Here is a 14,507-nt window from a genome sequence, read left to right on the forward strand (position 1 = left end):
ACAAGCAGTACCAAAATCTGTTGTTGGTTTGTAGCTACCCGAATCAAAAGTTCTTGTCAAAGAAAAAGAAAACGGCCATTTAACAGTGTTAAACATTCCCACATACTAATTGGTTATGTGAACAGGATTAATTTTCAGAGTTGCTCAAAGTGTAAACAGAATAGCTTCCATTTATTTTTAAGAGTCGTCATATTAAATTTTGCCTGCTACTTATCATTTAAGGGTGGACATTCCTTCTTTATCAGAGCTAAATTAATATTTAGCCAAATATTAGTACAAACAGTTAAAAGTGACTACTTATAAGGAACACTTTTCATATTCCTCTAACTGTACCCATTAAGGTACTGAGAAGCATTTTGATGTTAAATACTTTTTTTAATCTTAATTTCAGAGACTGAAAGATGTTGGTGGGGAAGCATTTTATCCATTGCTTGAGGATGAGTAAGTATATATAATAGCATTAATTATTTTTGAGTGTTGGTTTGTATTATAGTGGAACATTACACAACTGGACCAAGGTTTTCATAAAGAGAAATCCAGTGTTAACCTATATCCTATTTAGACACCTGAAGTCAATAGGAGCTGCTGTCTGCTCAGCACTTTAGAAAATAGGTCTGCTTATTTAGGTATCTAAATGTGAACTGAGAAGCTTTATTTACCTGGTCTTGCAGATCTGGACTTTGGTATTTAATGTATAGCACTGAGGGCACAAATGCTGATTTTGACATTTTGATCTCCTTTCAAAATTGTTTTCTAACTTAAAAACACTTTCCAGTACACATTCTTCTTTTTACATCTAATTGCATTTATTGTTGTTTAGCCAGTCTTCACTGCTTTTCTCACTCTATTCCAGGCAGTCAAATTTACCCCATTCAAACAGTAATAATGAGCTATCTGCAGCGGCCAATCTTCCTCTGATCATCCGAGAGAGGGACACAGAGTACCAACTACACAGAATTGTTCTATTTGACAGGCTACTGAAGGTATTGATTTTTAACAGTACTGCAATAATCTCAGTTATCCATTAATTGAATGGATTAATTGATTCAGTTAATTAATTAGAGATTCCTAAAGAACTAAGCAATTGCAAGTGCAAGCAGAGAAGTGAGAGAGTAAGGAGAGAGGAAAATAGAAGAGAACTAGATGCAGAAGTGAATCCAAGAGAAGAGGGAAAATAGGAGTTAGGAGAAACTGCAAAAAGTAGAGGCAATTATAGAAATACCTACAATAAGAAAGGTCTTAAAAATAGAAATAGAAATAAAATCTGAGTCATTTCTATTAATACAGTTGCATATGAGAGAGGACACTGAAGCATCTCATATATTTTCTAACAGCAGTAGGCAGTGCACACAGCTACCGAATTAAATGTGAGTGGTGTAGCCTCAGATAGGACAGTAACACGTTTGCATTGCACATTCTGGACGAACACTCTACTTGCACATTCAAACAGTACTAGTCTGTACTGTGATATCACTGTGTGGGGAGAGAGGTTTATTCTTATGGCATGGTATTTTGAATTTTCTCAGCAATATGATTGTACACAGTTTCGTGTGGCATGTGTGTGTAAGAATACACATAAGTACTCATGAAATAAGTGATGGGTTCATTCTGATTTTTTTTTACACATTATAATAAGTATTGCACTAACTCTGAGACATTTTTTAAAAAGTCAAGTATATATACTATGAAAAGGAATACTTAATGCAGAAGGAATTAGAAACTGCAGACATTACTTATATTTAAAGCTTTCAAATGTAACAAAACATGAAAGGCACTTTCTTTCCTGTAAAAAGGGTGTTGGACTGGATTATCTGAAGCAATAAAAGTAAATGATTAATCCTTGTCTTTTAGAGAAGAATGCACATCTTTTAGATTGTAAAATTTATATACATTAATTAACAGTGTAAGCAGATTTACTGTATTTGAGTCCAGTGGTGGAGAAATTTTTCCTAAAGGAAGGATCTTGTTGGTTTCAAGAAAGTAGTGTATTTTATTTATTTATTGCAGGCTTATCCATACAAAAAAAATCAAGTCTGGAAGGAAGCCAGAGTTGACATTCCTCCACTTATGAGAGGCTTAACCTGGGCTGCCCTGCTGGGGGTTGAGGTAAGAGTAAGAGAGAGGATGATTCACACTAATTACAGATACTAGGGAGGGATGAAGATTGGATAGGTACATTTTGTACTACTTGGAATAATGAAGTGAGAATAATATTTGAAACTATGTGAATAAATACAATTTGGGGGCAATTTTTGCTTCACTTCATGATTTCCGTTCTATAAAGCCAAGGAATGTTGAACTTGCCTGGGTTTCAGTTCATTTTTGACTTTTCCAAAAAAGATAAGTGCCTAGGCATCCTTGGCAATATTTAACAACAATTTATTATTTATTTATTTATTTATTTATTTATAACTCCAACAAATACACTTATCAATCCTCTCTCCAATCAACAAGGGCTAGAAAAAAATAAAGATTCGGAGGAAAAAAAGTCTCCTTTCCATCCCACTATGATCTTCCAGGGTGCAATTCAGACCAGTGAAGGGTTGTGTAACTATTTGCCGTGCAACCTGGGGTGCCTTCAATGCTTCTCTGCTGTAGCTCCCAACCTAGGCTATTCACAAACAGCATGCAGGTTGTATCCTGAGTGTCTATGTATATCCACAGTCCTGGTCTAGCAGCTCTGACCCCAGCAGCCTGTCAGCAAACACCAGCCACAGTCTGGCTTCTAGCAGCCTTGGTTACTACTTGCAGGGTGACCCCACTGTACTCCCAGTCCTGGATTTTCCCCAAAAAACACGGTTTTTGCACTGTGCAACCCTCTTCTGGACAGTCCAGATATATTAGGGCTGTTGCTCTTTTAAGGTAAGATAAGATCCCATGGGAAGCAAGTTCAAGGGGAAAAACAGTTTGAGAGTTGACAGTTTTTCAAAGAAACATTATTAAGTGTATAAAAGCAAACTATCCCACTGTGTAAGATAGGAAGTATGGCAAGGGACCACGCTGGCTTAACCAGGAGATCTTTAATGATCTGAAACTGAAAAAAGAGTCCTACAAAGGAGTGGAAAATAGGTCAGATTACAAAGGGTGAATATAAACAAATAATAACACAGGTATGTAGGGACAAAATTAGAAAGGCACAAAATGAGATTAAACCAGCTAGAGATATAAAGGGTAACAAGAAAACATTCTACAAAGACATTAGAAGCAAGCGAAAGACCTAGGGTAGGGTAGGTCTGTTATTCATTGGAGTTTGGGGGGGGGACAATAACACAAAATGTGGAAATGGCAGAAGTGCTAAATGACTTTTTTTGTTTCAGTTTTCACCAAAAATTTTGGTAGCAATTGGACATCTAACTTAATGAGTGACAGAGAAAATGAGGTAGAATCAAAGGCTAAAATAGGGAAAGAAGAAGTTAGGAATTACCTAGACAAGTTAAATGTCTTCAAGTCACCAGGGCCTGATGAAATACATCCTAGAATACTCAAGTTGCTGAGAGAGGAGATATCTGAACCATTAGCAATTATCTTTGAAAAATCATGGAAGACAGGATAGATTCCGAAAAGGGAAGTACAGTGCCAATCTATAAAAAGGGGAACGAGGACAACCTGGGGAATTAGACCCGTAACTTCTTAACTTCAGTACCCCGAAAGATAATGGAGCAAATAATTAAGCAATCAGTTTGCAAACACCTACGTGATAAGGTGATAAGTAACAGTCAGCATGGATTTGTCATGAACAAATTGTGTCAAACCAACCTGGTAGCTTTCTTTGACGGGGTAACAAGCCTTGTGGATGGGGGGGGAGTGGTAGATGAGATCTATCGTGACTTTAGTAATGCTTTTGATATTGTCTCGCATGACTGTCTCATAAATAAACAAGGGAAATACAATCTTGAATCAACTACTATAAGGTGAGTGCATAACTATATGGAAAACCATTCCCAGAGCGTAATCAGTGGTTAACAATCAAGCTGGAAGGGCATATCGAGTGGGGTCCCGCATGGATCAGTTCTGAGTCCAGTTCTGTTCAATATCTTCATCAGTGATTTAGAGAATGGCATAGAGAGTACTTTTATAAAGTTTGCGGATGATACCAAGCTTGGAGGGGTTGCAAATGCTTTGACAGATAGGATTAAAATTTAAAATGATCTGGGCAAACTGAAGAAATGGTCTGAAGTAAATAGGATGAAATTCAGTAAGAACAAATGCAAAGTACTCCACTTAGGAAGGAACAATTAGTTGCACACATACAAAATGGGAAATGACTACCTAGAAAGGAGTACTGCGGAGAGTGATTTAGGGGTCATAATAGATCACAAGCTAAATATGAGACAACAGTGTAAAAAAAGCAAACGTCATTCTGGGATGTATTAGCAGGAGTGTTGTAAGCAAGACACGAGACGTAATTCTGCTGTACTCAGCGCTGATTAGGTCTCAGCTGGAGTATTGTGTCCAGTTCTGGGTGTCACATTTGAGGAAACATATGGACAAATTGGAGAAAGTCCAGAGAAGAGCAACAAAAATGATTAAAAGTGTAGAAAACATGATGTATGAGGGAATATTGGAAAAAATAGGTTTGTTTAGTCTGGAAAAGAAAAGACTGAGGGGTGGGTCATAATAGTTTTCCAGTACATAAAAGGTTGTTACAAGGAAGAGGGAGAAAACTTGTTTTCTTTAACCTATGAGGATAGGACAAGAAGCATGGGAGATTTAGGTTGGACATTAACAAAATGTTTCTAATTGTCAGGCCGGTTACGCACTGGAATAAATTGCCTCAGGAAGTTGTGGAATCTCCATCTTTGGATGACAAACACCTGTCAGGGATGGTCTAGATAATACTTAGTCTTGCTGTGAGTGCAGGGGTCTGGACTCAAAGACCTCTTGAGGTCCCTTCTAGTCCTACACTTCTTTGATTCTATATATTCTAAGGGCTTTTTGTTTATTTAACGTGTTCTTCTTACACTTTAGGGTGCCATTCAAACAAAATATGATGCCATTGATAAGGACACTCCAATTCCTACAGATAGACAAGTAAGATTCCTTTTTAGTTTCAAGTACTGTCACTTAAGATAATGCCAAAGGTTTTTTCCTCCTGTTAACTGTAAGTCAACTGTTTTACTGCAGCTGATGCTGCTGATTGTTATTTAATGTTAAAGTTTTTTCTCCCAGTTTTGTAATATGCTTGTTCAGCAGAAAGCAAATTGGAGGGCCACCAAAAACAAACAATAGTAACACAAATTTAACAAGTACATAAAATGAAATCTTGTATTTTAGTCAAAAACAGTATTTTGAAACAACCAAAGGTAAAGATGTCATAAACAACCTAGCAAAAATTAAAAAAAAAAAGTCCCTCTCTCCTCAATACTTATTATGCACCTTGGAATTAGATTCTGAAAGACACACATCATCCCCAAATCCCATCAGCTTCAACTGATGCTGAAGGCATGCAGTACTTGGCGGAAATGGGTTCTTATTTAGTTAGGTTCTCCAAGAAGTCCTGTCAAATGGCTTTTCAACTAGCCCAAGAATTTTTTTCATTGAATTTGGCCTTTTATTATAATAAAGAACAAAGTGACATTAGCATCCTGAGAGATGCAATTTGAGAGTTGAGCTAGAAATCAGTACAACAAAAAATGCCCTTTTTTATTTTTGAGGGGAGTGGCTGTATTTCAAAATAATTCTTTTGTATTTTTAATCTGTGTGTGCAGCTCATGGAATGCTCCCCTTTTCCCCAGTTCTGTTTTTGAAGGTGAGGAAGAAAATGGATTATGTTGGTGGTCTGACCTAAATGCATTGGCTGTATTCCAGTTCTTTCAATGTTGTGGATTTCTGTGGTGCCACCTCTAATATCCATGTTCTCTTTTTTTTAATGCTTGTCTGTATTGCAGATTGAGGTTGATATTCCTCGCTGTCATCAGTATGATGAGCTGCTGTCATCGCCAGAGGGTCATGCAAAGTTTAGACGGGTATTGAAGGCCTGGGTAGTTTCTCATCCTGATCTTGTGTACTGGCAAGGTGCGTACAACATCTTAGTAAGTTTAACCATTCAGTTGAAAATCTGTACAAAAGGGAAGATTTACTTTAAAATATATAGACACTTCCTAAGTAGATCAAAATCAAACACACACATTTATTTTCTCTGCTGTTTCTTTTTTTTTGTTCAGGATAATTTAAACTTGGATTCAGTTGTTCATTTACAGCTGTCAGTGTAGAAATGTCTGGAGAATATATCTGTGGCTTACTGAAAATTTAGCGTTCTTATACTTTCCATTCTATTTGTAATGTACATTTGCCCCAATTATGTTTTATAAAAATTGATCTTTCGTCTTGCATTATAGCATTCCTTAAACTTCATCCACTTTTGTTTTTAAAATGTTCTGTTGGCTAATGCTACTGAGTGCAAAGTTAAAACTGCACTGAATAGTTATTAAGGTAGATTTTTTGGAGAGTAACTTGCTGGAGCATTCCTGAAAAATGTGACAAGGCTGGAAAAAGTCCAAATAATCTACTTAGTGCTGTACTTCTAGGTTTTAAAATATTTTTATTTGCCTGCAGTTTTCATAATGTACTATACAAAGAAAAAATAAGGGTAACATTACAGGTGTCTTAATCCATCTTAAATATGCAAGTCTCTCTGATAAATGAATGCATTTATATTGTGTTATGATAGTGAAAGAGCAGCTTTTCATAGTTTCTTTGCATTTTTTCTTCCTTCAGGTCTTGATTCACTTTGTGCACCATTTCTGTACTTGAATTTTAACAATGAAGGTGAGTACCTTCTCTCTAGAATAAAACCATATCTCCATCCGCCTCGTGTGCCCACGCATACAGTATGTACATGTGCTATATATACCACATTATATATCACAAACAGGGTATAAACAAGATTTCAGTGAGTTTTAACTACAAGGGAAGTTTGAAACTTCAGTTCTATTACTAAAATTGTTCGGAACAAATGGTCTGTCGCCCAGTGCTAAATTCTCTTGAAGGATTTATTTTTAAATTTTAACTCTCAAACTAATTATCAGATTCACTTGCAGATACTGAGAACATTTTATTCTTTTTCGAGTGGTTGCAGATGTGTATTCCACCCAAGTGTGTGCACTCCCAGTGGACCAAAGTCAGAGAACTTTGTCTAGCAGTACTCATAGGGCTGCCTCTTGTGCCTTCTGGCCCCTTAGTCCCTCCCTTGGCTATTTAAGACTCCCCTCAGTTCCTTTTCATGCTCCACGTTTGAGTCAGAGCATTCTGTGTGGTATTTACCTCACCTTTCTTTCTGTCCAGTATTTCTGGAATTTTCTGTACATAGTTAGTTAGCTAGCTTAGGTTTAGTACCACCTTAGGTTTTTCATTAGTAGTAGTTAGCAGCAGTCTTTAGCCGGATGGGATGCCCTCACCAGGTTTTAAACATTGCCCACCATGTGTGCTTACTGTGCCTGGGAGAGGGACACATTAATGCAAGGTGCTCCATCTGCAATTCGTTTAAACAAGAGAATGCAAGTGGTGAGGGGCTCGTTAAGCAGCACCTCGTGGAGCAGGCCATGAGACCCGCTTCAGCACTGGTCACTTTGTCCAGTCCCACAGAACCCTTCGAACCAACCTGAGACATTGCTCCAGGCTTGAGATCACTTTTCCCCTAATACAGGGATCGGCAACCTTTGGCACACAGCCCACCAGGGTAAGCCCCCTGGTGGGCCGGGCCGGTTTACCTGCCGTGTCTGCAGGTTAGGCCGATCGCAGCTCCCACTGTCCGTGGTTCGCCACTCCATTGGCATACCAGGTGGCATCAGACTTGCTCTGTCTCTCTGTTCCTGTTTCCCCTATAATTCAGGAGCATTCACCTGCCATGGCTGCCGCTGCTTTTTCTGCTGTGTCCTCGGTGCCGACTGGTTTGGTCACAGAATTGTCTCTCATTCATCAGCAACATGTTCTACAACACATAAATCTCAGTGCATACTTGGGGTCAGCCTCCTTTTTGGCACTCAGTGTCTTCACTGCTGGACCCATATCTTGGCACCAACACTGTTTTGGGATTGGTACCAGCCTCTGCTCTGGCACTATTGTTTGCTCTGGTACTGAGTGGAAGTGCGATGCTTCTTTCAGTACTGAAGGCATCAACTGCTCATCTATCCTCAATATCAATGCTATCTCTATTATAGTTTTTGGACAAGAATGGTCATTTGCTTGCTCCGTTAGGGGTGGTTCATCTGTTACCATTGTCTGACTTCAAGCACATATCGAGATCAAGTTCAGAGTCATCTTCCTCCTCGCCCTACCTTGCAAGCAATGCTCTTGGAAGTCCTTAAGACCATCCTCAGATCACTATTGGTACTAAGAGCTGCACCTTTCCTGCAGCAGGGGTAGACACTCCTGGTCTAGTACCTAATGACTACCAATGTCTTACCCTTATTCTCATTGGCCTTCTTCGAATTTTTGGGACATTCCTCAGTCTGCAAGATCCCGTTCTTCAACCCGTTCTGGGGCAAGGTCACCAATCCTGGCTGCAGTCTGTCTTCCTTAGCCACCTCTATTTCAGACACAATCTGAGGTCATTCCTCCTGAGCTGCTCCAGCCCAATCCTATCATACAGGAACAAAGTTCTCCCTCAGGAACCTCCATTCATCCTGCTCCCTTCTTCTTCTTCACTGCCTGACTCCATGGTACTGGTCTGTTCTTCTCCTGTCCCTGAAGATGTCATGCCAGGACCTCTTGAAGCCTACGGCTTCTGCCTTGTGTATTCAGGGTAAGATTGTGCAGGAGAATATGCATAAATTGCTAGATATTTTTGAGTCCTTAACTCCAGGGAAGATGGCTCTACCGATTATATGAAGCTTGGAATATCCCACCTACCACAAAGCATTCTGAGAAATTGTATTATGTTCCTATGAAGGGCTTTGAGTGTTTGTATTCCCATCCATTCCCAAACTCTCTCATTGTGACAGCAGTGAACAACAGATTACAGCTGAGGAGTTGCAAGTCCATGCCTAAGGACAAAGACTCTACTTCATCATTACAGATGTGTTTTGCAAATCAGCAGGCGCTGTTATCCTAAATATGACTTTGTCCATCAGGATACTATGTCCAAATTTGCACATGAGTTAATGAAAATCTACAAGGAAGAGTTTAATGCATTTATTGCAGGGGGCCACCTGGTGATCAAAATGTTGTTGCATTTGGCCCTGATCATGTCAGACACTTTCTCCAGAATTAAGGCATCAGCTGTGACTATAAGAAGGGCTTCATGGTTACAGAATTCTGTCCGAGCATAAAGGACTTAGTTTACATTCGTTGGGGTTTTATTTATCATATCTATTTTTCCGACATTCATCCTTCACTGTTAGGCAGCAGGAAGGAACATTCACGGCCCGCCACACAATTTCCACAATCAGATGTGGCCCTCAGGTCAAAAAGTTTGCCCACCCCGTCTTAACCTCTGTGGAGGCCAATTCTGAACTGTCCCATAAGCTGCTGGAATATAGGATGTTATCCACCTGGAAATTGTTTGCAAGGAGACCACTTGACCCTTCATTTAATCCACAAAGGAAACAAAAAGATGAGCATGACAAGCTGCTGGAGATACACAGAGCTGTGAGACACAGTTACTCCTCTCAGCCTCAGGAAGTGGTAGGAGCTTTGCTGTAGCTAAGCTGTGCCAACTCCCTGGCACACCTCCTTCTTTGCCTTGCTAGCAAACTTCTCAGGGCTCTACCAGCCCCAACCTTGCCTAGTACGTAACTGTCAGCTCCAGCGCCTGAGTGCTTCAGAGATGTCGCTGCAATGCACAGCCCTATCACTGTCCATGCACAGCAGATTTTAAGTTTGCTGCTCCTTTAAAGAGACAAACAGCTGCTTGACTGGAGATAACAACCACTTCAAGTCAATCAAAGCACTGATTTGGTTTAGATAAAAAGTAAAACAGGTTTATTCAATCAAAAAGAGAGATTTTAAGTGAGTTCAGATATAAGGGATAAAGATAGAAAAAGTTACAAACAAACAAAATAACTAGCTTAACAAGTATAGTTTTTGTTCCTTAACAATTTTCCTTTTCTAGCAATGTATGACTAGCTCTTAGCTAGGATGCCCACAGAGCCTAAGACGCGGTTTTCCTGGTCTCTTCAAGGGAAAGATAACTTAGGGGTTCTCTACCCCTCTTTGTCATCCTGTAATTTTTTGAAAATCTTCTCTCTCAGAGTTCATTGGCCCTGCTTTAAGAGGCAGGAAGGGTTCCTGGCGGTGCACTCTCCAATCCCCTGTCGAGACTGTTAAGTGATCAATTTTTCCCCATTTGCTTTCCTGATAGCTTTGTTTGCATGGCATGCAAATATGCTTTTCTTTGTCTTTTGGTCACAACTTGCTCAATTACTGGATTCCTTTGTCTTGAAAAAACCTATTTAATGCCTGGTTTAAACATATTTTAACTACTGTATAATCCTCTGTAGGTTGAATGTACAAACATCACACAAGCATATTAATGATCAGTGAATTATTGATTTTTCCAATGACATAGTACATGACTCCTTTTAGATACAGATTAGAATAATAGTGAGTTGGGGTACACTGAGCTCGTCAGGCCAGCTGAAACTCACTGCTAGATACAAATAAGCCTCTTACATTGTGGCACAGAGATGCTCTTAGGGACACAGTGAGGAGAATGAAAGAAATGACTTCATTCTTTCCAAGTCAAATGCCAAGCACCCCCTCATATCAAAGAAATGAAGACGCTGCGCCTACATTTGTATGAGGCTTGGGAAAAAGTACAGGTTAATAATTGCCTAGTTAAGATGAAAATGTGAAACACCTTTAGACAGAAACTTAGGATGAGGCCTGAAGGGTATTCAGAAGGTTCACCATTAGGGTCTGCAGCTCACTAACTCTTCTTACAGAAGTTGTGGCCACAAGAATGATGCCTTTTGGCACAGGAGAGAGAGAAAACAAGTTGCCAAGTGCTCCAATGGAGGACCCATAAGGACAGTCAATTCAGTGTTAAGGTCCCACTGAAGAATTATTTCCTTTACTGGTGGAAAGAGATAAATGATCCCTCTCAAAATCTGACTACCATGGAGTTTAAGATAACAGATTTCCTTTGGACCAGAGGCTGAAACACCAAAATTGCCATTAAGTGGACTCTCAGTGAACTAATAGATAGACCAGACGACTGAGGGAATAACAGGTACGCCTTCTGATATTGTTTGTGAGTCATCTGAGTGGAATACACGTCTGCAACAACTCGAAGAAGAAAAGACCTACCTGTCCAGTAACTGTTCTTCGAAATGCAGGTGCAGGCATGTATTCCATGGCCCTCCTTCCCTCCCCTCTGAATCAAAATCTCAACTCTGATGTTGTGTGTGAAGGAACTGAGGGGATTTGGGGCTTAGCCCTTAATTAGCCAGGAGAGGGTGGGGAGAAGTGTCCAGAAGGTGTAAGCACCTCTCCGATGGTACTGCTAGGCAAAGTTCTCTGACTTTGGTGCACTGCGTGCGCATACACCTAAGTGGAATACATGTCTGCACCCATATCTTGAACAACAGTTACTGTACAGGTAAGTAACTGTCTTTTCTGTCCTGAAAGATAAAGTGCTGAAATTTTGGGGAGAATACACTGTATCCTTCAGGTAACAAAGTGGTTGAATCTCTACTTTAGGTACAAAATTTGTTTTTACCCATAGACCTGCCAGCAGCACTTCCATAATATACATATATACATGCCTCTTTTTCTGTGACTGTTCTGTAGTGGAGCCTGGTTTCTACTCTCTTGATTCTAGCTTTCCAAGTCCTTAGCTCAAGTAAGATTCTACATGAAAACCAGATAGCTTAGTCTCAGTCCAGGCAAAACAAAGATTTGTTCGGAGAGAGGAATTGAGAGGGATTGTGACTGCTCCATCCATTGATAGGATATATATACCCTTTGTCTTGGTAATTCACTATCTTGATGTGCTTAGTGGACCATCCCAGCCCGTGGATTCTTATGTCACTGCACATTCCAAAGCTGTCTCTCTCATATCCTGCTAGTTTAGAAATTGTAACCTTTCCTGTCATTTGCAGACAGCAGTACAATTACACATACTTAATCATTTCTTTGCCATTGATAGGACATAAGAAACCAATCAGGAGCAACTTTTATCAGTGCATAGTAAAAATAAACAGTTGAGGATTGGTAGGAAAGTTTTGTTGTAGCAGTTGTTTGTGTTCTAGTAAGGCTTGAGACCACAATCTAGATCAGAATCCCATTTTACTAGATGCTGTATGTACTAGGGAGAGCGAGGGAGACCAAACCACACAGGGCAGATGTTAGTCACATCACTTATTGTGCTTTTAGAAGGCACTCAGGTACTATGGTGGTGAGGGTGGAATAAGAATTTCTATACAATAGAAACAGTCTAACAATCAAAATTATAATTAGAAGAGGTAGAAAAAATCTGAAATGAAGTGTCTTGTCCAGTGTCAAGAAGTCTGTGGCAGACTGTGTAATTGAATTCTGATCTCTTGAGTTTCAGTTCAGTGCCATAGCCACAAGATTATCCTTCATTCCTAAAGAATTATTTTAAAAAATTCTATTGCAACTACAAGCAGACTTTAGGTAGACGGATGTGGTCACTCAGGTTTTGGAACTTGGACAAGGTTAATGCCTATATTACGATAATTGATATGGGAACACTACTGATCTGAAAGTCCCAAATTTTTGTACTTCACCTCAAAACCAATACATGGTAAAACTGAATTTATTTGGATTGTTCATTGCATAATCAGTAGCAATAGGATATTTCTTGAGTAGCTTTAAAATATTTTTTTAAAGGAAAAGTGTTGTTTTTCACACATTTTACACTGTTAGTTACTATGTATACAGACTGATAACAAATCAGGTATAAATACTTCTTTAGTAATGAATGTTTTCCAGTGTAAAGATGTTTCGTGTACACTCTACCTTCCTAGCTAATGTTGCTTGTCCTAATTCTTTTTTAGCTCTTGCCTATGCCTGCATGTCTGCTTTTATTCCCAAGTACCTGTATAACTTCTTTTTGAAGGATAATTCTCATGTCATTCAAGGTAGGTTGGTGTTTATTTTCCATTTTCTTCTAATAAGAGAGTTTATGGAGTAGTTCTTAATGCTGTGTTTTCAGTAAATTTGTTTTTTCTTTAGTGGCTTTTTAATTGACAGAAGTAGAAGCATAACCTTCCAGCATTATAGAAATAACTACTTATACCTTCAAATAGCTTATTAGAAGACCAGGGTAGTAAGCGAAGGAGCAACGGCAAAACCAAAACAAAAATAAGTAGGGAAACGTGCAAAGATGAAAAACTAACCAACAAACAGAAGCAGCAGCAGCAAAAAAAAAAAATGCTTGCTGCTCTCTGAAGCAGTTTTAAGCAGGAACCAATCAATGTAATGAAATCAGAATCCTAGAAGGACTCCCTCTGCACTTCCTGTCATGGCGGTCTATCATTGAGGCAATCTAAAGCCACTTTATTGCAGAATGCCATTCTGCTTCAGAGCAGAAGGCGAGAGGAGCAGTAGATACTAGTGTGTTTAGAGAATACATTTACTTCAGTAGAGGGTCAGGAGTCTGAGGGGAGTGCCCTATGCCTACACTTAAAGTACTATGGTGGCACAGCTGCAGTGCTTCAGGGAAGACACTTGCTACGACGGGAGGGATCATCCCCTCACTGTAGGTAATCCACCTTCCTGAAAGGTGGTGGCCCAGGTGTATGGAAGAATTCTTCTGTTGACCGAGTCCTGTCTCATCTGGAGGTTATGTTGGCTTAACTGTGGCTATAGCTACACTAGAGAGCTTCCAGCAGCACAGCTGCATCTAATGTCAATCTAGTATAGCCACTCTACACCGACAGGAGAGAGCTCTCCTGTCAGCTTAATTACTCCAGTGCCCATGAGCGGTGGAAGCTATGTCGGTGGGAGAAGCTGTCCTGCCAGCATAGCGTCAGGCACACTGGCACTTAAATTGGCATACGTTAATAAATGGCTAATTCACACCACTGAATGACATAACTTATGTCGACTTAAGCTGTAGCGTAGCCATGGCCTGTATCTGTCAGGATTGTAGATTTTTCACACTCCTGAGAGAACTAGCTATATGGATGTAACTTTTCAACATAGACCAGTTAGTAGATGAGTTGTATGACTGAGCTGAGGACAAGTCTTCCGGAGCCCTGAGGAAACTACTTCATAGCTCCTGGTTGTTATTTTTTGGCCTCAATAGTCCTATAAGTAAATAGGTGGAGGGATGGGCTCTCAGTTCCTTTTAACATGGAGAGAAAGTGGAGAAGAAATTTGGGAGGATTCGGAAGCCTCCCAGAGAAGATTTGCTGAAGCCATCCTATTTGAATAACAAATATAAAAACATAGAGGATCTTTACTTCAATCCACACTCTGATCACTAGCCCTTAAATGCCCACTTGACAGCAATTCTAACAAGCATTATTCTAATTTGAATGATTTAACTCCTTGTGCTGTTTGTAAGGGCTTGGCTACACTTGCATTTTATAGCGCAATAA

General features: G+C 39.6%; 1 protein-coding gene across 3 annotated transcripts in view; it reads left to right on the forward strand.

Moving 5' to 3' along the window:
- TBCK (TBC1 domain containing kinase) overlaps positions 1-14,507 on the forward strand; it is a 167,873-nt gene that overhangs the window by 58,889 nt on the left and 94,477 nt on the right. For all 3 annotated transcript variants that reach the window (XM_045018236.1, XM_045018237.1, XM_045018235.1), the window contains exons 13-19: positions 392-441; positions 854-983; positions 2,008-2,106; positions 4,969-5,031; positions 5,889-6,015; positions 6,718-6,768; positions 12,960-13,043. In XM_045018236.1, coding sequence (XP_044874171.1) covers positions 392-441; positions 854-983; positions 2,008-2,106; positions 4,969-5,031; positions 5,889-6,015; positions 6,718-6,768; positions 12,960-13,043 — 604 coding nt within the window. The remainder of the gene's footprint in view (positions 1-391; positions 442-853; positions 984-2,007; positions 2,107-4,968; positions 5,032-5,888; positions 6,016-6,717; positions 6,769-12,959; positions 13,044-14,507) is intronic.

Source organism: Mauremys mutica, chromosome 5, assembly GCF_020497125.1.
Source record: "Mauremys mutica isolate MM-2020 ecotype Southern chromosome 5, ASM2049712v1, whole genome shotgun sequence".
NCBI lineage: Eukaryota > Metazoa > Chordata > Testudines > Geoemydidae > Mauremys > Mauremys mutica.